We start from the raw sequence: 23,965 nt of genomic DNA, 5'->3' as shown, positions 1-23,965 counted from the left end.
TATTAAATTATGATTATCCAAATGTCCTGTTACTGTCTCCTTAATAATGGACTCCAAAATTTTACCTACCACAGATGTTAGGCTAACCGGTACAGTTTCCAGCCTTCTGTCTACTGCCCTTTTTAAATAAGGGTGTTACATTCGCAGTTTTCCAGTCTGCTGGGACCTTTGCTGAGTCCAGGGAGTTTTGGAAAATTATTACTAATGCATCCACAATCCCTACCGCCACTTCCCTCAAGGCCCTAGGATGTAAGCCATCAGGTCCAGGTGATTTATCCGCCTTGAGTCCCATTATTTTACCGAGTACCACTTCCTTAGTGATTTTGATCGTGTTTAGCTCCTCCCCCCCTATAGCCCCCTGCTTGTCCAGTGTTGGGATATTCTTGATGTCCTCTACTGTAAAGACTGATACAAAATATTCATTCAGTGTTTTTGCCATCTCCATATTTCCCACCATTAATTTCCCGGTCTCATCCTCTAAGGGACCAACATTTACTTTAGCCACCCTTTTTCTTTTTATCTGCTACTATCTGTTTTTATATTTTTTGCTAATTTACTTTCATAATCTATCTTCCCTTTCTTAATCAATCTTTTTGTTATTTTTTGCTGTCTTTTAAAGTTTTCCCAATCCTCTATCCTCCCACTAGATTTGGCTACCTTATATGCCCTTGTTTTTAGTCGAATACTATCCTTAATTTCTTTACTTAGCCACGGATGGCTGTCTTTTCTTTTACACCCTTTTTCTTCTCAGTGGAATATATATTTTTTGGAAATTGTAAAATAACTCCTTAAATGTACACCACTGATCATATTGATCATACGCTCAACAGTTTGGCTGTGGGAGTACTATAACTAGCCTTAGTGAGTTTAGTACACTGAAACCCTTGCTAGATTGACTTTGAGAAGATTGAATCCTGCCAATGATCAAAAACGTTTGCTAAACACAACTATTTCCATTTGTAAACTAATGGAGTAATCTCCAGGCTTTTGCCTGCTGTTGTAACTGGTTTAAGCTATTTATTTTAAAGAGCCTAACACATCCATTAAGATATTAGACTTGTAAGAATGGGAGACACACTCAGACACTAATACTGCACAGCGTAATTTATGGGCTTAATTCTTTAACATCAATATAAAGCTAGTTTTAGAAAATTAGGCTTTTAATGTGCAGCTGTCAGCCCCCTATTAAAATGATCATTTGCTTTTTAAAAGAAAATGGGGCTAAACTATGGCAGATGTGAGGTCATCCACTTTGGATTGAGAAAGACAAATCAGAATATTTTCTCAATGATGAGAGATTAGGAATTGTGACGGAGTAAAGGTATTTAGGTTTCCATGTGCACAATTCACTAAAAGCACAGGTACAAAAAAGGCTAATGGAATGTAAGTCTTTGGGAGAAAATTCGATTGCTTTGCGCCTCCCATTAGCGCCCTAAGAGGGTGCTAATGGGGCGTAAAGCAACTAGCGCCCGGGTGTGGCGATGTTTGCACCGCTCACGAAATTGACGAGACATTTTGCGGCGGCGCTAAACACTACCGCCATGACCTCCTGCGCCTGTAGATTGTGACGTCAGTCGAGTGTGCAACGCTCCGGACTGGATATTGAGTGGCGCCCCCTGCCTTACCACTAGCAACGACAGGTTGAGGGGAGCGTTTTGCAGTCGGGAAGGGACTGGGGAGCACTATTTAAAGGTGACCGCTTCCTACCTTATTTTGTCGGCGACATTTTTGCACCACGCATTCTGAGAGAGAGAGAGAGAGAGAGAGAGAGACACTTCTGGAGAGACTCAACGCTGTGTGAAGGAGTTTTGGGTACCGAGCAGCACTTTGCAGGTTCATTTTGATTTGACCTTCCTTGCATCGATTTAGAAGAGACTATGGGGGCTGCACTCTGAGCTCTTTCCCTGGGCCTCTCCATTGTTCTTTCCAGCAGATTTGATGTACAGGTCTCTCCAGACTGAGATTCAAGGCTGTAATGAGCAGGGTGTGGATGGAGAGCAAGATCGACCCTCCCCTTTAAGAACTGGCCGGCGCCAGTGTGTCTGTGTTCCATTGCTGACTGACATCACATGAGCTTCGCCAGTGCTCTGAGGTAGCGCCTCGCTCCTCGGCGTTAGCGCCTTAAGAGAGGTGTGTAGCGCCTGATTTAGCGCTCCAATCACCTCCAGGGGCGATAGAGGCCAAGTTTGCAGTCGGAGGCGATAATTGCACCCCAAACGGGGCGATACCAAATTTCTCCCCCTTTATGTTAAAGTGGTTGGAATAGAAAAGTGAGGAAGTTATGCTTCAGTTGTACAGAGCCTTGTTCAGACCCCATCTGGAGTAACTGCGTTCAGTTTTGGGCATCACACCTCAGGAAAGATATATTGGCCTTGGAAGAGGTACAACACAGATCCACCACAATGATACCAGGGATTAAAGAGCTAAATTATGAGGCCAGGTTGTATAAGCTAGGCTTGTATTGCCTTGAGATTAGAAGATTGAGGGGGTGATGTAATCAAGGTACGTAAAATCAATAAGGGACTCGATAGGGTAGGTACTGAGAAACGATTTCCACTGGCAGGGGAATTCAGAACAATCTTAAGAAAGAGCATCATCTTCAAATTAGAGTGTGGCCATTTAGGTGCGAAATCAGGAAAGACTTTTCCACACAGAGGGTAGTGGAAATCTGGAACTCGTTGCCCCACAAAGCTGTGGATGCTGGGACAATTGTAATTTTAAACACTTAGATCAATAGGTTTTTGTTAGGTAAGGTATCAAGGGATATGGAACAAAGGCGGGTAAATGGAGTTGAGGTCCAGATCAGCCATGATGTAACTGAATGGTGGAACAAGCTGGCGGGTCGGAATTGCCGACTCTTACTCCTATGTTCCTCGTTGGAATTAACCCATGGTATGTTTTGTGAACTATAACTAAATATCGTTAGTATATTCTAGATCTCATTGTGGTACAGGAAACTCTCGATTTACCGGCACCTAAATAACCGGAAATCTCTATTAACCGGCAAAATTCAGGAGTAGGTTCAGGTAAGTTTTACTTCATATTAATGGCCGTTCCTGGATCTGTGGCCATGTAACCGGGGTTCCTGCACTTGTTGCTATGCAACAGGGACGCCTGGATCTGTGGCCGTGTATGGGGCTCTCGTACCTTTTACTATACCTCTCTATAATACGGACTTTTTGATATACCGGCACCATGCTGATCCCGTCGTTGCCGGATAAAAAAGAGTTTCCTGTATAGTATTTATCAATGCTGGGGGTGCACACTGAACTTATGAAGTGGACAGGAAACAGCATGGGGACAAATTTGAGCCTGAGAGTTGTGTTCAAACATCCTTCGAAGCGAGCTCATATTTTGTCCTGTTACTGTCAGCTAAACCTAAAATGCATCATAGACTTTGTATTTTATAATGACTTCAAACTGTAAACATTTATGGCCATTTAAAATATGTGAGAATGTAAGATCATAACAAAGGGGGGAATTTTGCCAGCCCTGGGGAGGTGGGACTGCCGGGAAAATGGCAGAAACTGGGGGCGGGAATGAAACCCGACAACCAGCAGTCGCGCCCCCATTGATAAAATCCAGCCCAAAGTGTGGAATGGGCTAGACCATTTGGCGCATCAAGTCTGTTGATTCTACAGACTATGTACAATCTGCTCTATCATGGCCTCTACCTAGCCCCTGATGAAGAGGATCCTCCTGTTTCTTTCTATCCCTAAAAGGTAAATCAAGCTAAACTCCAGAATACCTATTCAATCTCACATCCTACATTATCCCACTCCTGCATCGTTACCTCTGGTGTCCCCCAAGGATCTATCCATTACCCTCTCCTATTTCTCATCTACATCGTCCAGGACAAAGCAGCCCGTTTGATTGGCACCCCATCCACCACCTTAAGCATTCACTCCCTCCACCACCAGCGTACTGTGGCTGCAGTGTGTACCATCTACAAGGTGCACTGCAGCAACTCGCCAAGGCTCCTTCGGCAGCACCTCCCAAACCCGCGACCTCTGCCACCTAGAAGGACGAGGGCAGCAGGCGCATGGGAACACCACTGTTGAGTCTGTGTTTTCAAATGCAGTTATACTGAATAACAGGACACAGACTACAGAAGTAAGTAAACAGGTCTTTAGTGATTGAGGGTCAGGGCTGAACTGAGATACACTTTGCTCCGCAGGGTTTATATACCGGTGTGGTCACCACCGGTACTACAATGTACAGGAGCCATCAAAAAGTAGTCCATCACCTTAAGGTATCCTCTTAAGGTAGTACAGGTTACATACACTACAATTACCACCTCCAAGTTCCCCTCCAAGTCACACACCGTCCTGACTTAGAAGTATATCGCCGATCCTTCATCGTCGCTGGGTCAAAATCCTGGAACTCCCTACCTAACAGCACTGTGGGAGTACCTTCACCACATGGGCTGCAGCGGTTCAAGAAGGCGGCTCACCACCACCTTCTCAAGGGCAACTAGGGATGGGCAATAAATGCTGACATTGGCAGCGACGCCCTGATCCCATAAAACGGATTTTAAAAAACATGCTGCCCCTTGGCGACATTATCTGAAAACACAGCATCAGTTTCCACATGCACACCGACGACACCCAGCTCTACCTCACCACCACTTCTCTCGACCCCTCCACTGTCTCTAAATTGTCAGACTGCTTGTCCAACATCCAGTACTGGATGAGCAAAAATTTTCCTCAAGTAATGCTGAGAAGACCGAAGCCATTGTTTTTGGTCCCCGCCACGAACTCCGTTCCCTAGCCACTGACTCCATCCCTCTCCCTAACATCTGTCTGAGGCTGAACCACACTGTTTGCAACCTTGGTGTCATATTTGACCCTGAAATGAGCTTCCGACCACATATCCGCTGCATAACTAAGACCGCCTATTTCCACCTCCGTAACATCGCCCGTCTCCCTCCCGCCTCAGCTCATCCGCTGCTGAAACCCTCATCCATGCCTTTGTTACCTCTAGACTTGACTATTCCAACGCACTCCTGGCTGGCCTCCCACATTCCACCCTACGTAAACTTGAAGTCATCCAAAACTCGGTTGCCCGTGTCCTAACTCGCACCAAGTCCCGTTCACCCATCACCCCTGTGCTTGTTGACCTACACTGGCTCCCAGTTAAGCAACAACCTCGATTCCAAAATTCTCATCCTTGTTTTCAAATCCCTCCATGGCCCCGCACCTCCATATCTCTGTAATCTCCTTCAGCCCCACAACCCTCCCGAGATATCTGCACTCCTCTAATTCTGCCCTTTTGAGCATCCCTGATTATAATCGCTCAACCATTGGTGGCCGTGCCTTCTAATTGCCTAGGCCTTAAGCTCAGGAATTCCCTGCCTAAACCTCTCTGCCTCACTACCTCTCTTTTCTCCTTTAAGACGCTCCTTAAAACCTACCTCTTTGACCAAGCTTTTGGTCACCTGCCCTAATTTATCCTTATGTGGCTTGGTGTCAAAGTTTTGTCTTATGACACTCCTGTGCAGCGCCTTGGGACGTCTTATTATGTTAAAGGCGCTACATAAATACAAGTTGTTGTTGTTGTTCATTCTGGTCGGTAGTCTTCCTTCCCTTGATGTCTATCCATGGTCCTAGCATGTTAACAGATGAGACTTCCAAGGCTAAGCATCAGGTAACTGATAAATTAATTATCTCTTCAGTTATTTTTTTTAATTAAAAAATGAAAATCATATTTTCATAGATGAAAAATATTTTCACATTTTACTTAACACGCAGTGATACAATCAATATCAAAAAACCTTAGATATTTGTTAACTAAAATAAGTGATGCCCGTTTTTCCGATGTGATAAATTGGGGCTGCGAATGAGGCTGTGCTGCTGGTGTGCGTGGGTCTCATTTTAATCGTCTATTTATTTAAATGAGTTCCTTTAGGCCCATGGCATGCTGCTCGCCCAATAGAAATGGGCACACTTGGGATCTTGAGGCCTGGCCAGTTCAACTAAGCCTCTTACAGGCAGGTGAAAGTTGGGGTTATGCCAAAGAATTGTTGGGGGTTTTTTTTCCAATGATTTTCTTCAGTATTCCTGGTTGCTGTGGGCATTTGACATGGTACTGGACAAAGTGGTACTCCTGGGAATTCCTTGTTGGTTTTCAAATGTGATCAATGCTTCAGTTGAGGAAAAGCAGTTCTGCTGCAGAGCTTCAACATTTCGCTCCAATATACAGTAAACTCTTGTTTAAACGGCACTTAATCATCCGGAATACTTTAATAACCAGCAAAATAGATAACCGTCAATCTTGCCGAATCCATCCAGCACTCGTTTTGCTGAGTCCGAGTCTGCCGCAGTGGCCGAGTTAGTCAGTGGTTTTTATTTTAAATTTTAAAAGTTGCCTTGGTAGGTATACTTCTGTTATCCGGAATTTTTCATCAACCAGCACCATCCTGGTCCCGTAGGTGCCGGATAAGAAAGAGTTTACTGTATTTCCGTGTGCCCACCCGCTGTACTCTAAAGTCCACGGGGCCGGTTCCAGTTTTGGGCGCACGGCAGCAGGTCGGCGGATGGACCGTGCCTGCTGCGTTGTGAGCCCTTTTGAGACCTGCGCCTCATTTGTATGCTGCTGCCACTATACTGGGGAGGGTGAGGAATTGACTGGCTGCTACACGGAGCTGGCCAACAGTTGGAACCCAGATGCTGAGAGGCGATCCCAGGGGGAAGCCTCGCACGGGCTGGCAGCAGGGCAGTGGTTTTTATTCTGGGCTCGGGAGGAGCACTCGGCCCAAGCTGGCAGCTGTAAGTGAGCCGACACCATTTCCAGGCTGTTACGGTCCCCGTTTATGCCTTAGCGGAGACACCCAGAATCAGCCCCCACTTTTGTAAATGACCATGTGAATAATCCAGTCGGTCCCCCTTTAGTCTTCATACTTATTTTGGGTGGTAATTTTACGAGCCCATGCTTTGTTGCAGAACTAGTGCCTGCCGGAAGCGCATATTGACTATTCCGTCCCGCACCACCCATGAGTTGCTGAGTATTCCAATATGCGCTACCTGTGGGCAAAGCTCTCTGCTGAGAGCTCAGGCCCATAAGTTTACCATTATGGCCATTATGGTCGGAGAGACGAGTGTGCATCTGAATTTGCAATATGTACTGCAGGTGGGCAAGGCTCACTACTGGCATGGAATCGTAACATTATTCCCTAAAAACGTGAACACAGCATAAATAAGCTTATCAGAATGAACAACAGCAACTTGTATTTATATAGCGCCTTTAACGTAGTATAACATCTCAAGGCACTGCACAGGGGTATTATAAGACAAAAAGTTTTGACACACAGAATTTGACACCGAGCCACTTAAGGATAAATTAGGGCAGGTGACCAAAAACTTGGTCAAAGAGGTAGGTTTTAAGGAGCGTCTTAAAGGAGGAAAGAGAGGTAGCGAGGTGGAGAGGTTTAGGCAGGGAAATCCAGAGCTTAGGGCCTAGGCAACAGAAGGCACGGCCACCAATGGTTGAGTGATTATAATCAGGGATGCTCAAGAGGCCAGAATTAGAGGAGCCCAGATATTTTGTGGAGTTGTGGAGCTGAAAGATTTCAGAGATAGGAAGGGGCAAGGCCATGGAGGGATTTGAAAACAAGGAAGAGAATTTTGAAATCGAGGCGCTGCTTAACCGGACGCCAATGTAGGTCAGCGAGCACAGCGGAGATGGGCGAACGGGACTTGATGCAAGTTAGGACACGGGCTGTCGAGTTTTGTAGAGTGGAATGTGTGAGGCCAGCCAGGAGTGCGTTGGAACAGTCAAGTCTAGAGGTAACAAAGGCATGGATGAGGGTTTCAGCAGCGGATGAGCTGATGGAAAGTGACGGAAAGTAGATTCTGTATCAACTTTGTCTTTATTTTGGTTGTCTAATACTTTGAGCAACAGCATTTGGTTGCACTTACAAGTGAGAAGGTTTAAGACGGAATTTAAGTTGTAAAACATTTCGATAAGAATATACGTTCCTGCGTGTGTAGGGTCTCAGAAACCGTCATCTTCTCTGAAGATGTTTGTGACTTATCTGATCTTTTCTATTTATGTAGGGCAGGATCGCCCGAGCATGAATAAGATGGAGACAAATGAGATATGTAGGATAGGGTGTACCTGTAGGATTTAGTAAACATTATTAAGATTCTATAACCATTTTTATATAACTATAATATGTGAAATTGTATGTTAAAAGCCTATATAAAATGGTGAATGGCTGAGAGCAAAGCAGGATGGGATATTATGCCAACCTGACTCAAAACCTTTGTTTTAAATTACTGAAGTAATGGAATGTTGTGCTGCACAAACATGAAGACTGTCAGCGACATGATATTTGGTAATGTTATGGAAAAAAGATAAGAGCTAGAGAGAGAGATGGGAGTTGGAGACATCCTTCATTGGTCCAGCTATCGGATGGGCAGACTGTTTTGTCAACATTCTAGGAAATGTTCTGTGAAAAGTGAACATCTGAGAGAAGGGTACTTTGTTATGCATAGAGAAAAACCTAGTAGGATCAACAAGGTCGTAAGATGGCTAACGAGGGAAGCAACTCTTTTTGCCAGCTGTCAGAGGGTTAATTACTGCCACGTAGGCAAAACGAGAGGAAAAAGGGTATAAAGATACAGGTTTTGAACATCGAAAGCGCGCACCATGTAACCAGAGATTGATAGGAGCATCGGTTAACAGAACACAGCAAGATCCCAAGGAAGCGAGCTTCGGTCAACAGAGCACGGAAAAATACATCAGGAGACCGCACCGCAACCACTCGGAAGGAACACCAGGGTTTGAATGAACAGACTGTGACTATCTTCTTGTTAAGTACTACTTCTTTGTACTGGGTGTTTAATGCCTAATAAACCTGTTTTACTGATACACAATATACCTGGACCCAGAGTGGTTTGTGTAGTCACGGACTGTTTTACTGATACACAATATACCTGTAGCCAGAGTGGTTTGTGTAGTCACGGACTGTTTTACTGATACACAATATACCTGTAGCCAGAGTGGTTTGTGTAGTCACGGACTGTTTTACTGATACACAATATACCTGGACCCAGAGTGGTTTGTGTAGTCACGGACTGTTTTACTGATACACAATATACCTGGACCCAGAGTGGTTTGTGTAGTCACGGACACATTATTATAAGAGCTTTTGAAAGCTACAGTATAGAGCTCTGTGCCAGAAAAAACATAGCAGCAACTGAGAAGTTATCACTAGCCACAGGGAGAAGGTATGGCATGCACATCAACGGTGTATTAGAAGAATTACAACCAGTTGCTTTTCTGCTTACAGAGAAGTTTGGGTGGATCAGATAAGAAACTGGGCGTGTGGACAGTTAATAACGAGCAGATTACCTACCCGCTCGTAACTCGACCTTTTCACGCCATTTTCAATTTGAACCTACGGAGTTCTGCAGGCAGATGAGTCGCTCGCATAAAGTAGGCGGAGGCCTCATGAATTTACGCAGATCGGGTCACACCCCCATCCACATCAATGGGGCTGTAGTGGAAAGGGTGGACAGCTTTAAGTTCCTCGGAGTCCACATCACGGAGGACCTCTCCTGGTCCCTCAACACCTCCTCTCTGGTGAAGAAGGCCCAGCAGCGCCTATATTTCCTAAGGAGGCTGAAGGGATGTAACCTGTCACCCCTGATCCTCTCTAACTTTTACCGCTGCACTATAGAGAGCATCCTGACAAACTGTATCACAGTATGGTATGGCAGCTGTAGCTACTATGACCGGAAAGCCCTGCAGCGGGTAGTCAAAACTGCCCAACGCATTACCGGCACCCGGCTACCGACCATAGAGCACATATACCAGAAACGCTGTTTACGGAGGTCACGGTCCATCATCAAAGACCCTACCCACCCCAGCCACAGTCTGTTCGCCCTCCTGCCATCTGGGAGACGCTACAGATACATTCGCACCCGTACGACCAGATTTAGGAACAGCTTCTTTCCCAGGGCTGTCATCCTACTGAACTCCACAAATAAACTCTAAAGCCTGCACATCTGCCAATGCACTTTATTATGGTTATGTTTATGTTAATGTATTACAAGCCAAATGTATGTTGAATGTTTAAATGTCTTAATCTAAATGTACACTCTTGGGAGCCGCAAGCCTACATTTCGTTGTACTGCACTTGTGCACTAACAATGACAATAAAAGTTGATTTGATTTTGATTTGATTGGGGTCCTATTACGTCAAAATAACCCCGATTGCGTTTCAACTGCGGCCTGAGTGGGGAAACCTCCGTGGTTTTCCCATCAGGTGAAGCAGGTCTGCAGACAGAAGCTCTCCAAGGTAAGTGTGATGTGTGAAACTTCCATTTGTGGGGCTAGGAGGATTAGGAGCCCTCCTCCGGACCCCACAAGGAAAGTTGTGGCCTCCCCTGCCCTGGATACCCCTCGCCCTTCCTCGAAACCCTCCCAAAACTCCCTCCCTGCTATTTACCTGCAAGCTGGCTGGCGGCCCTTGGCTGCCAGATCTTTCTCCGCCAGTAGCTGGTCTCGCCCACTTCCTGTCCAAGGGCGGGAAATGGACTGTCGGCTTTTAAATGAGGCATGAGGGTTAAAATACTCCCGCCCTGAAACTCAGGCCAGCTAGTGCATTTCACACTTGCCCAAAACCTCTACGGGACTAAAATCAACCCCACAAATCTTTTTCACTGACAAATAAAAATTCTTATCACTGCATTACTTCGCAGATTTTAAACAGATTGGAAAATTATTGCCGCAAGTCACATTCTGGTCATTTACTGTGTAAATCTGTAAAATGTTTGCAGTTCTGTCATGCCATCGTTTTGGAAAATGCACAATACAAATATTTTTATTTTAGACCTTACCATATGTGGCAGTTGGATGTTGGCCAAGCTATGGATCAGAGACTGACTGAGATTGGCCAACTCATGCAGAAGGGACTCGTTCTGTTGTTCAATTGCTTTGTTTTCCTCTTCTATCGTTTTTAGGTTATTCTCCATTGTTGTGATCTGCAAAGCAAAATACCAATCAGTAATCTTAAAGGTAAAGTATACAATACCAATTTATAAGCTTACAGGTAAAGCATACAATACCAGTTAGTAATCTTACAGGTAAAATATACAATACCAATTAGTAATCTTAAAGGTAAAGTATACAATACCAATTAGTAATCTTACCGGTAAAGCATACTTTGCCAATTAGTAATCTTAAAGGTAAAGTATACAATACCAATTAGTAATCTTAAAGGTAAAGTATACAATACCAATTAGTAATCTTAAAGGTAAAGTATACAATACCAGTTAGTAATCTTAAAGGTAAAGTATACAATACCAATTAGTAATCTTAAAGGTAAAGTATACAATACCAATTTATAATCTTAAAGGTAAAGCATACAATACCAGTTAGTAATCTTAAAGGTAAAGCATACTTTGCCAATTAGTAATCTTACAGGTAAAACATACAATCCCAATTAGTAATCTTAAAGGTACAATATACAATACCAATTAGTCATCTTAAATAAAAAGCATATAATACCAATTAGTAATCAAAAAATAATACAATTAGTTATCCAAAAAAATATGCAATGCTAATTAGTAATCCAAAATGTAACATATGATCAAAAAATAGGGAAACGTTCCCAACCAAATTCAGAAGCCAAAGGCCTTGAAATTCTGCTGTGTGAAGATTATTAGTGTATAAATGCTTAGCACGCTCCGACACAATTCCTTTATTTTTAACGATTTAGCACCCTCATTAGAATTGTGAATAAAGGAATTGCATGCAAATGCAGTAAGTGCCCGTATGCTAATCTTTGTTCAGTGTAATTTCAAGGCCAAGGGGAATTGAATTGGGTCAGCCTGGGTTAATTCATAAATTCTTGACTTTTGCCTAATTCAGCTGCTTTTGTGTTTTGGATGGCCTGTCATTTAAAAACTGCTCCTCCATAGCCTGGAAATGAGTGTTGGCAACATTAGTGGACGGATACTTAACCCTTCTCTATGGCATTCCTCGGTCCACTATCTTATCAGCTTATTAATCCAGTTGGAATAAACAAATTAATGCCCCTGCTAAAAATAATGGACAAAGGAATATCATACCAACATGTTAAAAGTTTGATCTGCTAATATTGCCAACAGTAATTTCAAAGCATGTGTCTATGCCAGCTTTGTGAAAATCAGGCCATCAGCATCCCACCATAAGAGTACTTGAAAAGAAAAGTGTGTGTCTGTGGCTGGAGCCAAGTAATTGATTAATTGTCTAATGGAAGGCAATCAATTTCGGGCAGTTTAGCACTGGAATCTAATCAATGGCAATTTGGCAGTTAGAGTGTCCCATTCGTGGTTAATGTGATGATCTATCCACCTTGTCTGGCGAAGCTGATGGGCTGATAATGCTGCATCCAGTCCCAGGTTGTACAAAAATAGTTAAGCATGTTATTTTTCTATAAAATATAGTAAGGGAGGGGGGCAATTGTGAATGTACATCCTTCTTTGTTGGTGGCCTAGGAAGCTTCATACACTGAGGATTATCCCTACTACTTCCTTGTAAATTAAAAAAAAAACACAATTTCCTTCCTTTTTTAGCAGATTTTCTAAATATTGATAAGAATATGCATTTGGTGCCGGTTTAGTAATTCACTAAACTGCTGAGTGGTAGTAAGTGGGTTCACATCTGGTGATCTCAGCCAGGTAACTGTGAGAATTACAGAGCAAAGGCCAGCAGATGCTTCCCCACCGGCTCAGACTTAAAACGCCATCATGCAAGTCAACCTGGGACACTCCGGAAGAGCTCTGAGTAGCCTGTTACAAAGTGGCAAAGACAGCAGATCACCTACCCCCCTCTCAGCCAGGGATTGATGCATGGTGTGGGGGACCTAAAGGAGGGAAAATATAAATGAATAAATGCTTTCTATGATATAATATTCAAGTAATTTATTATAGAGAATTTCAGCTGACGAGTACTTTGAGACTTGTTTTTGCAATTATTCTTTGGCTACAATACTTTGTACGTATATTCATTCCACAGTATACAAAATGAAAAGTACAGTGTGAAAGCGAGCAAGTTTTATAGTGACAATAGCAAAATACTGCGGATGCTGGCAATCCGAAATAACAACAGAAAATGCTGGAAAAACTCAGCAGGCCAGGCAACATCCGTGGAGAGAGAAACAGAGTTAACGTTTCAGGTCGAAACCCTTCGTCAGGACTGAAAAAACACAGGAAATGAAACAGATTAAAAGGCCAGTTTGGGGGCTGGGAAATGGGGATGAGAGAACAAAAGAGAAGTGAAGAGACATTAAGAGGTATTCAAAACCAGACGAGATGGTGATAGGACTAGTGGAGAGACAAAAGACGGCTCTAGATTAGGTGTGAAATGCGCTGGCAGAATGGGAGACAGCTGCCATGTGGGAGAGAGAAAAAGGGGGGAAAGGGCCAAAACAAAGGTGTGGATAAAAAATATATGTAAAAATGTAATAGGGGCCGAGGTTATGATCTGAAATTGTTGAACTCGATATTGAGTCCGGAAGGCTGTAAAGTGCCTAATCGGAAGTTTTATAGTGACTTGTGTACCAAATGTCCTTGGAGACCATTTCATGGGAGCAGTCGTAGTGTTCATTTCTGCTGATCCACTTGACCACTGAGGGTGTAGTCATATTGTCTCTTTTATGTCACTGTGAAGTAGCTTCCCCTTTTCAGCGACACTAAAGTGACAGTATAACTCTCAAGTCAGGCCCCGATTTGACTCTGGATCACAGCAGCGAGATCAGTTCCGTGAGGCTAACTCACACTGTTTGGGCTTGATGCCGCATTAGGTTAACTCCAGTGCGCTGTCGCACTGGGGTTTAAAAAAAAAAGTGCTCAGTCGCTCTTTTGAACCATTTGAGCATTTTCAAAAAAATAAACCCAAGTAATGTTTTAAGAAAGCTAATACTCCCACTCACACTTTTGGAAAAAAAACATTGGCGGGTTTGCGACCAGGAGCAGAGCTCCGCCCTGGTCCCCAGAAGGCGGCTCCGCAACCTGCGGCGTAACGCGGGTGTGGCCAGTTGCAAATCACACTCTGCAGTGACTGTTTCAGACCACTAGCCCGTATAACCGCGGCATATTTAGTGTCTGATAGGTAGTTACAGCTTAGTGAGCTGCTCCACTTGCGATGGTTGGAGCATGTCCCACACACACTTGGTGCACGAGCTATGTGGATTGTATTGCTGACCAGCCAGAGGCAGTAGGCAGGAACAGAGACCAGGTTTTTTTTTTTAACCAGATTCTTCGGTTCTGCCTTTGGTTGGTGCACGGTTCTCTCGGATCGCTTCAATGCACTTTGGCCAAATGACGGGGAGCTGGGCTAACACCAGTTGCAGGCACTGATGGGCTGTTGTTGGGAGGAAGTCCAGGAACCTGCCCATGTTTGGGTTGTGGGGAATGGGTGGGGAGGGATGGGTTCGCAATGGAGAGACCCAGGAAGCAGTCTGCTGGATCCGATTCGATTTTGTGCTAGATGATTTTTTTTGGTTGATATCACACCACACCTTTTGCTAGAAGGGCTGGGCTTTTTTGGGCATGCACAGAACGCTGAGATTTTAAAAGAAATGCTACCTGGGTTCTAAGCTTGATCATGTCTGCTTCCACCTGGGAATTAGATTCATTTAATTCCTTAATTTCTTCATCCAGCTGCTTGATTTCTTCATCGTTCTCTATCCCTAGGGAATAAAATTACAAGTTAAAAATCACAGGCAATTGTTGAATTACTACACACAGTTCAGAATTTAAATTTTACTCACCGAGATATTATATAATCCATCATTTTGATGTTTTCTAACAAAATAAAAATATCAACCTGAGGTTCCTTCTTTAATCTTAACACTATATTGTTGCTCACCTGTGTTTATGGAAGTGCTAATATTGACAAATTTTTACAATCTTAAATTGTTAGTGGGGGGGGGAATCACTGACGGATCCCCTTAAAAACATCCCTTGATTTGTGAATTCATATTCATTAGTGGAGTTAAAATGTGCCAGTCTGATCCAGGTATAATCAAAAATAAATCACAAAACGGAAAGTGTGAACGTTCAAACTTGCTGCATGTTCATCACTGCTGGTTTTCCTTTATCTTTTTTTTCCAACATTACTTTCTCTTGGAGCAGCAGCCATTATAACTACAGATATGCTTTAATCAACATCAACTCAGAGCCTTGCTAATGCCACTCATAAGAACATAAGAAATAAGAGCAGGAGTTGGCCATTCGGCCCCTCGAGCCTGCTCCGCCATTCATAAAGATCATGAATGATCTGATGGAAGACAGGAGAGATTAAATGTTGCAAATGGGGGTGGCAGAATCATCGACAGCCACCCGAAAAATGGAGGCAGGGGTTATGGTCTGAAATTTTTGAACTCGATGTTGAGTCCAGAAGGCTGTACAGTGCTTGTACTTCTTGCAATTTAATATACTGTATTCGCTGTTCACGATGCGGTCTCCTCTACATTGGGGAGACCAAACGCAGATTGGGCGACCGCTTTGCGGAACACCTCCGTTCAGTCCGTAAGGGTGACCCCGAGCTTCCGGTCGCCTGTCACTTTAATTCTCCGCTCCACTCCCACTCTGACACCTCTGTCCTCGGCCTCTTACACTGTTCCAACGAAACTCAACGTAAGCTCGAGGAACAGCACTTCATCTTTCGATTAGGCACTTTGCAGTCTTCTGGACTCAACTTTGAGTTCAACAATTTCAGACTATAAGCCCTGCCTCCATTTTTTCAGGCGGCAGCTGTTGATGATTCTGCCATCCCCATTTGCAGCATTTAATCTCTCCTGCCTTCCACTCCAGCACAGACCGTCCCTCTAGTTCCTTCCTCCCCTCCGCCCCCCCCCCTTTCCCTGCTTCCGCACCTGCTTAAAACCTGTTACATCCCAACTTTTTCCAGTTCTGATGAAGGGTCACAGACCTGAAACATTGACTCTGTTTCTCTCTCCATGGATGCAGCCTGGCCTGCTGAGTGTTTCCAGCATTTTCTGTTGTTATTTCAGATTTCCAGCATCCGCAGTATTTTGCTATTGTATGGCTGATCTGATCTTGGCCTCAACTCCACTTTCCCGCCCGCTCCCCATAACCCTTGACTCCCCTGTTTTTCAAAATCTGTCTATCTCTGCCTTGAATATATTCAATGACTCCGCCTCCACAACTCTGGGGTAGAGAATTCCAAAGATTCACGACCCTCTGAGAGAAGAAATTCCTCCTCATCCCCGTTTTAAATGGCCGACCCCTTATTCTGAAACTATGCCCCCTAGTTCTAGATTCCCCCATGAGGGGAAACATCCTCTCAGCATCTACCCTGTCAAGCCCCCTCAGAATCTTATATGTTTCAATAAGATCACCTCTCATTCTTCTAAACTCCAATGAGTATAGGCCCAACCTGCTCAACCTTTCCTCATAAGACAACCCCTACATCTCAGGAATCAACCTGGTGAACCTTCTCTGAACTGCCTCCAATGCAAGTCTATCCCTCCTTAAATAAGGAGACCAAAACTGTACGCAGTACTCCAGGTGTGGTCTCACCAACACCCTGTACAGTTGTAGCAAGACTTCCCTACTTTTATACTCCATCCTCTTTGCAACAAAGACCAATATTCCATTTGCTTTCCTAATTGCTTGCTGTACCTGCATGCTAACTTTTTGTGTTTCATGTACGAGGACTCCCAGATCCCTCTGTACCGCAGCATTCTGTAGTCTCTCTCCATTTAAATAATGGGCCAGATTTTCCAACCCCCCCCGGGTGCGTACGCACCCATAGCCTCGCAAGTGCCGGGTTTAGGCGCGCGAAGAGCATGCACTAAAACTTGGCACTTACGATCTGTCAAGAATCCTCTTGACAGATCCTCTGCCTGTCCGGGAGAAGGGCCTCTGCGGGGGGAGAGTTCCGCTTTCTGCACAACCTCCGCCCGCTGAAAACCCTTACAAATCTTAGGCCTGGTAAAAGCCTGTATAAGGCCTGCTTTTACCAGCATAAGAGATCAAAAAATAAAAAAATAAAATGTTTTCGCTGATTTTATAATTTAAAAATACTTTTAGAAAAGGTCAGTTTATTTTTAGCCCTGTAAAAAACTTTAATTATTTTTTTACAAAAAATTAAATTTTTGTTTAAAATATTAAATTTAATGTCATTTTAATTAATTTTAATTACGTGATTTTTAAAAAATGTATTTAATGTTTAACTTTTTTAAGTGATCCCCATTCATACTTTTGACAGATCAGTGCGGAGAGACCTGTCAAAAGTGTGCAGGGGGATTCTCTTCTTTGATTGGTGGCCCACGTGATCCCAGGGACGCTTGCGAACTGCCTGGGATACCTGGGCCTCTGCCCGCGCGGACCAGGAGAGGCCCAGGATTGGAAGTCTCGGGACCTACGGAGCCAGCAGGTAAGTGCGTAGATTTTTTCCAGATCGGAGGCGTCCGCTCGCAGGAAGCCTCCGATCAGAAATTCAGGCCCAATATTTTGCTTTTTTAAAAATTCTTCCTACCAAAGTGGATAACCTCACATTTTCCCACATTATATTCCATCTGCCAAATCTTTGCCCACTCACTTAACCTCAAGCCTATTTTTTTAATCTAACTGCCAGAAACAATTGGAAATATCTCTGGTTGCCTCTTTCCTTGCTACCCAGCACGTTTTCCTCAGCAGTAACAAATGAAGGTTTCAGCAGCAACACATTTTCCTAAGCGCCCGATGATCTGAATATTACACTCTGATCCCTAGTTTTGGACTCTTGGACAGGTGGAAACATCGGGCAGGATTTTCATTGAGGAGGCGTGTAGGAGGCGGGACTACAACTTTCGGGGTTGTAGTCCCGCCTCCATCGAGTTGTGGCCAACCCACGCGATTTTCACTTGATTGACCTTGTTGAGCCCGCCCAGCGGGCTCAGCAGGCCAATTAAGGGCCACCCGGCAACAGGTGACGTCACAGATTGACATTTCATCTGTCAAAAGCTTTTGACAGATGAACTATCAGCGTTTGACAGCTGTTTGACTGACAATCTGTACTCCCAAGTTAATTCCTTCCTCTCAAGCTGATTTAGAGATCTCTCCGGAACAGAAAGCTGAATGCTGCAGATTTTGACAGATCGCGGCCATTCTGCTTTCTGTGCCGGTGAGATGAGGGACTCCCGAGACCTGAACAAAGGAAGGCTGTAAAGGTAAGTACATGTAAGTAAAAGTTCTTTAAACACTTTACACACACCAAACACACTTACCTCTGCACTCATGCATCCATCACTCAACTGAACACCGGACATCTCGACCCCTCCAAGCCCTTCATCCCGACGGCCCGCCTCGCTAACTTGGCGTGGTTTGGAGCCGTCGGGAATCCCACACTTCACCAATAAAAATAGGGATTAGGCTAAAAACTGCCTGTTAACTACGATTTCAGGATTTTAACCCCCCACACGCCTCCAATCCCGTCTCCACGGCCCAATTAAAATCCTGCCCTATGTATTAACAAGCTGATGTTCTGGGGGAGGCTCCATCACAAAACAATTTGCATATATTATGAGGCAGACCAGATGGTCTCAACAGTAATGAGCACACGTTTACTAAGCAAAACACACAGGCCCAGATTTTGTCTGGAGAATAACGGTGAGGCTAACATTATAACGGAGTAAATTGGACTGCAACTTCTGGCATCCGCACATGCGCAGTTAAACAGGGAAAACTGGAAGTTGCTGTCAGAGATACCCCGCTCCTCTACAGGGTGCGCTGTAACAGTCCTCGCCGATATCTCGACACTGAAATCAATGCAATGGTGTGAAGTTGGGGCACTTGCCCACTAGTTCCCCACTAAACACGCCAGAAAAAGTTAGGGCTGGTGCAATCAGAAGTAAGTGATTTTTTAACGGCATGGTAATAATTATTGCCAAACAACCTCTCTGGCCATGAAAGTTTAATTTTACAAGTGTGAAGTTTCATTCCTTCAGAAGTTAATTAGTGTTGGAGATTTTAAAAAATATATATTTTTTACTCTCTTAATCCCATCGGTCTTTCCCAATCTTTATTTTGCTTTCTGTACATGATTTAAATCTAATTTATACTTCCTGCTTGATACTTCCTGGTTTAGACTCTGTGGCTGCGATTTCCCCAACCTGGGCAGGTTCACGGCGGGAGAGGTCGTTGGTGGGCCATGAGCCCCCTGCCGTCTTCATCCCGCTGAAATTTTTTTTTTGTCGTAATGGGCCTTGTTCAGCCCGCCCTTCGCGTTCCCCGACCCAATTATAAGGTGCGGTGTCTGGTGAGGTCAACGCTGACACTTCTGGTGCCGGTATATTTAAAGGGCCTGACATGAATCAGTCATTCATGAAAGAAAGACTTATGAAATAATACTGAGCGGCCTACGGGTGGCGCTGTCCAGGGAGAGTATAAATACTCGGGCATGGGCCCAGCTTGCGCAGGACATTCTTAACAGGAACTAGTGAAGGACACAACTAGACCTCCATGTTGTAAAACAGTTGATTAAAGCTTTGTTTAACGCTTAGACCAAGTGCCTAGTAGTTTTCTTACGTCATGGCCCATGGCCCCATTTCATTTCACTTCTTCTCTTGACAGGCTGCAGTGCAGACATAATTTGTTTTGAGGTGAAAATGAGTTTGCAAAGGCAGAGGGCTGCTCCTCACTTCAGCGATGACTCTCTCCAGGTTCTTGTGGAGGGAGTCAGAGCACGCAGGGAGGTTCTCTTCCCATTGTAGGGATGCTTTATATGCCAACACATGTGGCAGCCACATGTCTGTGGAATGTGAAATTAACTAAATCTGGCCATGGTGAGGTGATTCCTGGCCTCACGGGCAGCAATGCGGTCGTGTACTGGTGGCATTGGGACTGCCGGCTCCTCCAGGTCTTCTTCATCCTCGTCTTCAAACTCATGCTCCTCCTCCCCCTCTGAAAAGGCTGTGCGCTCTGCGCCTTGTTCTTCATGCAGCGCTAATCCTCGCTGCTGCGCTGTGTTGTGCAGGCCATTACAATTCTGGAGACCCTGGCTGGAGCGTACTGAAGGGCTCCTCCAGATCTGTCGAAGCATCTGAAGCACATTTTAAGCAACCCTATTGTCAGCTCTATGACACTTCTGGTGGAGATGAGGCTTTGATTGCAATGTTCCTCAGTCTCATTTGTTAGCCTCCTCAAAGGTATCATGGGCCATATCTTTAGTGGACAGCCCTTGTCTCCAAGCGGCCAGCCAGAAAGACTGTTTGGAGGTGCGAAGAGCTGAGGTATGGTGGACTGGCGCAGGATGTAAGAGCTACGGTAGCTCTCAGGCAACTTGGCGCACACATGGATGATGATCTTCCTATGGTTGCAGACCAGCTGCACATTGAGGGAGTGGGAGCCCTTGCGGTTGACAAAGACTGCTGGGTTATGATGGAGTGCCCTGATGGCCACGTGTCCCGTCGATGACGCCCTGCACCCGTGGGGAGCCAGCCAGAGCCGCAAAGCCAAGCGCATGCTCAGCAACACTGGAGGGCTCCCGAGGTGCATATAATTCCGATCCTGGGCCTCTCGAACTCCAAGTACGCAGGGCCCACGTATCCCAGAGGCGCAAGCGGTTCGCAAGCGTCCCTGGGATCACGTGGGCCATGGGGAGCCAATCAAAGAAGGGAATCTCCCTTCATACACTTGACAGATAGACCTGTCAAATATATGAATGGCAATCAACCTAAAAACACTGTAAAACATTAAATAATTTTTTTTTAATCACATTTTTAAAATTAGTTGAAATTACAATAAATTAAATATTTTAAACAAAAATTTAATTTTTTGAAAAAATAATTAAAGTTTTTGACAGGGCTAAAAATAAACTTACCTTTTTTTAAGGTATTTTGAAATCATAAATGACTGAAATTTTTTTTAAAATTTCTTCACTCAGAGAGTGGTGAACCTGTGGAACTCTCTACCACAGAAGGCGGTGGAGGCCAATTCATTAAATATATTCAAGAAGGAGTTGGATATATTTCTTAAGGCTAAAGGGATCAAGGGATATGGGGAGAAAGCAGGGACCGGGTACTGAATTTGGATGATCAGCCATGGTCGAATTGAATGGCAGAGCAGGCTCGAGGGGCCGAATGGCCTACTCCTGCTCCTATCTTCTTTGTTTCTATGTTAATACTTTTTTTCAACTCTTATCCTGGTAAAAGCAGGCCTTACGTAAGAATTCTAAAGGTTTTCTGCGGGCGGAGGTGCTCCAGAGAGCAGAACTATCCGCCCACAGAGGCCCTTCTCCAGGGCAGGCGGAGGATCTGTCAAGAGCATTCTTGACAGATCGGAAATGCTGGTTTTCAGCGCGTGCGCTGTGCATGCCTGAAACCGGCATTTCCAATGTCCCTACGGGTGGATACACAGAGCGTACACACCCGTAGGGATCGGAATATCCGGGCCAATATAATTGGCGGACTTGTCAAAGAGAGCATTGGTGACCTGTGTGATGCATCTGTGGGTGGCCGCCTGCAAGATGCTGCAAATGCATGCTGCAGATGCCTGCAAGGAGACTGAGGCGAAGTTGAGGGCAAGGGTGACTTTGCCAACTATTGGTAAGGGGTGTTCACCCATTCCTCTGGGCTGCAGCTCTTGCTCCAGCAATCTGCAAATGTCCACCACGATCTTACAGGTTGAGACAGGAGAAGTTATAATGGAGCATAAGGAAATGGGATAGAAATTAAACAAATACTTTGTGTCTGTCTTCACGGAAGAAGACGCAAAAAAATCCAGGAAATAGTGGAGAACCAAGGGTCTAGCGACAATGAGGAACTGAAAGAAATCAGTATTAGTAAAACAATAGTACTAGAGAAATTAATGGGACTGAAAGCCGATAAATCCCCTGGACCCGATGGCCTACATCCTAGGGTTTTGAAAGAGGTGGCTATAGAGATAGTGGATGCATTGGTTGTCATCTTCCAAAATTCCATAGATTCTAGAACGGTTCCCGCAGATTGGAAGGTAGCAAATGTAACCCCACTATTTAAGAAAGGAGGGAGAGAGAAAACAGGGAACTACAGACCAGTTAGCCTGACATCAGTAGTAGGGAAAATGCTAGAATCTATTATTAAGGATGTGGTAACAGGGCACTTAGAAAATAATAATAGGATTGGGCAGAGTCAGCACGGATTTATGAAAGGGAAATCATGTTTGACGAATCTGTTAGAGTTTTTTGAGGTTGTAACTAGCAGAATAGATAAGGGGGAACCAGTAGATGTGGTGTATTTGGATTTTCTGAAGGCATTTGATAAGGTGCCACACAAAGAGGTTATTAAACAAAATTAGGGCTCATGGGATTGGGGGTAACATACTAGTATGAATTGAGGATTGGTTAACGGACAGAAAACAGAGAGTAGGAATAAACGGGTCATTTTTGGATTGGCAGGCTGTAACTAGTGGGGTACCGCAAGGATCAATGCTTGGACCTCAGCTATTCACAATCTACATCAATGATTTGGATGAGGGGACCAAATGTAATATATCCAAGTTTGTTAATACAAACCTGGGTGGGAATGTAAGTTGTGAGGAGGATGCAAAGAGGCTTCAAGGGGATATAGACAGGCTAAGTGAGTGGGCAAGAACACTGCAAATGGAATATAGTGTGGAGAAATGTGAAGTTATCCACTTTGGTAGGAAAAATAGAAAAGCAGAGTATTTTTTAAATGGTGAGATATTGGGAAATGTTGGTGTTCAGAGGGACCTGGGTGTCCTTGTACACGAATCACTGAAAGTTAACATGCAGGTACAGCAAGCAATTAGGAAATCAAATGGTATGTTGGTCTTTTATTACAAGAGGATTTGAGTATAATAGTAAAGACGTCTTACTGCAATTATATAAGGCCTTGGTGAGACCACACCTGGAGTATTGTGTACAGTTTTGGTTTCCTGACCTAAGGAAGGATATACTTGCCTTAGAGGGAGTGCAACGAAGGTTCACGAGATTGATTCCTGGGATGGGGGGATTGTCCTCTGTGGAGAGATTGAGTAGACTAGGCCTATATTCTCTAGCGTTTAGAAGAATGAGAGGTGATCTCATTGAAACATACAAAATTCTTACAGGGCTTGACAGGGTAGATGCAGGGAGGATGTTTCCCCTGGCTGGGGAGTCTAGAACCAGGGGTCACAGTCTCAGAATAAGGGGTCGGCCATTTAGGACTGAGATGAGGAGAAATTTCTTCACTCAGAGGGTGGTGAATCTTTGGAATTCTCTACCCCAGAGGGCTGTGGAGGCTCAGTCGTTGAGTATATTCAAGACAGAGAGTTATAGATTTTTGAATATTAAGGGAATCAAGGGATATGGGGAATAGTGCAGGAAAGTGGAGTTGAGGTAGAAGATCAGCCATGATCATATTGAATGGCAGAGCAGGCTCGAGGGGCTGAATGGCCGACTCCTGCTCCTATTTCTTATGTTATGTTCTTATGACCTGGTGTGACAGGCTGAGCCTCCTGAAGCACTGCTGCTCAGTCATGTTGCGGAAGCTCATCCTCTGCCTGTAAACCCTGTGTTGGGGGTATCGCCTCTGGTGCGGTCCAGCCCTGCGCTGATGCCCTCTGCCCTGTACAACATCAGGTGGTTGAGGAGAAGGTTGGCACTCTTGCTGTTGTTGTTGCTGCTGGTGTGCCTGGTTCTGCTGGTGCTGGGGCTGATCGTGGTTAGATTCTGAGGACCAAGGTGAGAGAGTGTAAACCGTACCCATTCTGATGTAATCGATGGCAGGTGAAGGTGAGGTGACAGAAGCAAATCTGTCAGTGGTGAGAGAGGTTGTTCCAATGAGGTGACACTGGATAGAGAGTTGGCTCCACACACTTGCAAACTGCAGAAAGATCAATCTGTCTTCCAAATTCAGTAAGCAACAGTTTCTGAGCTTGGAAAGTGAACCGCTGTGAGATGGGAGCTTTTGTACCACTTTTGCAGCTGTCAGGTAATCAGTTAATTCAATGCTGAATCTACTCACGACATGCTGAGCTAATGGGAT

General features: G+C 44.5%; 1 protein-coding gene across 6 annotated transcripts in view; it reads right to left on the bottom strand.

The window, feature by feature from the left end:
• The window catches only part of LOC147112280 (myelin transcription factor 1-like protein), a 568,764-nt gene that overhangs the window by 5,501 nt on the left and 539,298 nt on the right, over window positions 1–23,965 (bottom strand). For 4 of the 6 annotated variants that reach the window (XM_085996413.1, XM_085996412.1, XM_085996416.1 and 1 more), the window contains 3 exons: window positions 14,577–14,680; window positions 12,815–12,853; window positions 10,845–10,988 (listed from right to left, as the gene is read on the bottom strand). In XM_085996413.1, the coding sequence (XP_085852539.1) occupies window positions 10,845–10,988; window positions 12,815–12,853; window positions 14,577–14,680 (287 nt within the window). The remainder of the gene's footprint in view (window positions 1–10,844; window positions 10,989–12,814; window positions 12,854–14,576; window positions 14,681–23,965) is intronic. The other 2 variants (XM_085996415.1, XM_085996417.1) reach the window with 1 other exon arrangement.

The sequence above is a fragment of the Somniosus microcephalus genome, chromosome 9, assembly GCF_052327205.1.
Source record: "Somniosus microcephalus isolate GS21.2 chromosome 9, FLI_Smic_1.0, whole genome shotgun sequence".
Lineage (NCBI taxonomy): Eukaryota > Metazoa > Chordata > Chondrichthyes > Squaliformes > Somniosidae > Somniosus > Somniosus microcephalus.
The sequence above is the reverse complement of the archived record's forward strand: the minus strand, read 5'-3'. Positions and strand labels throughout refer to the sequence as shown.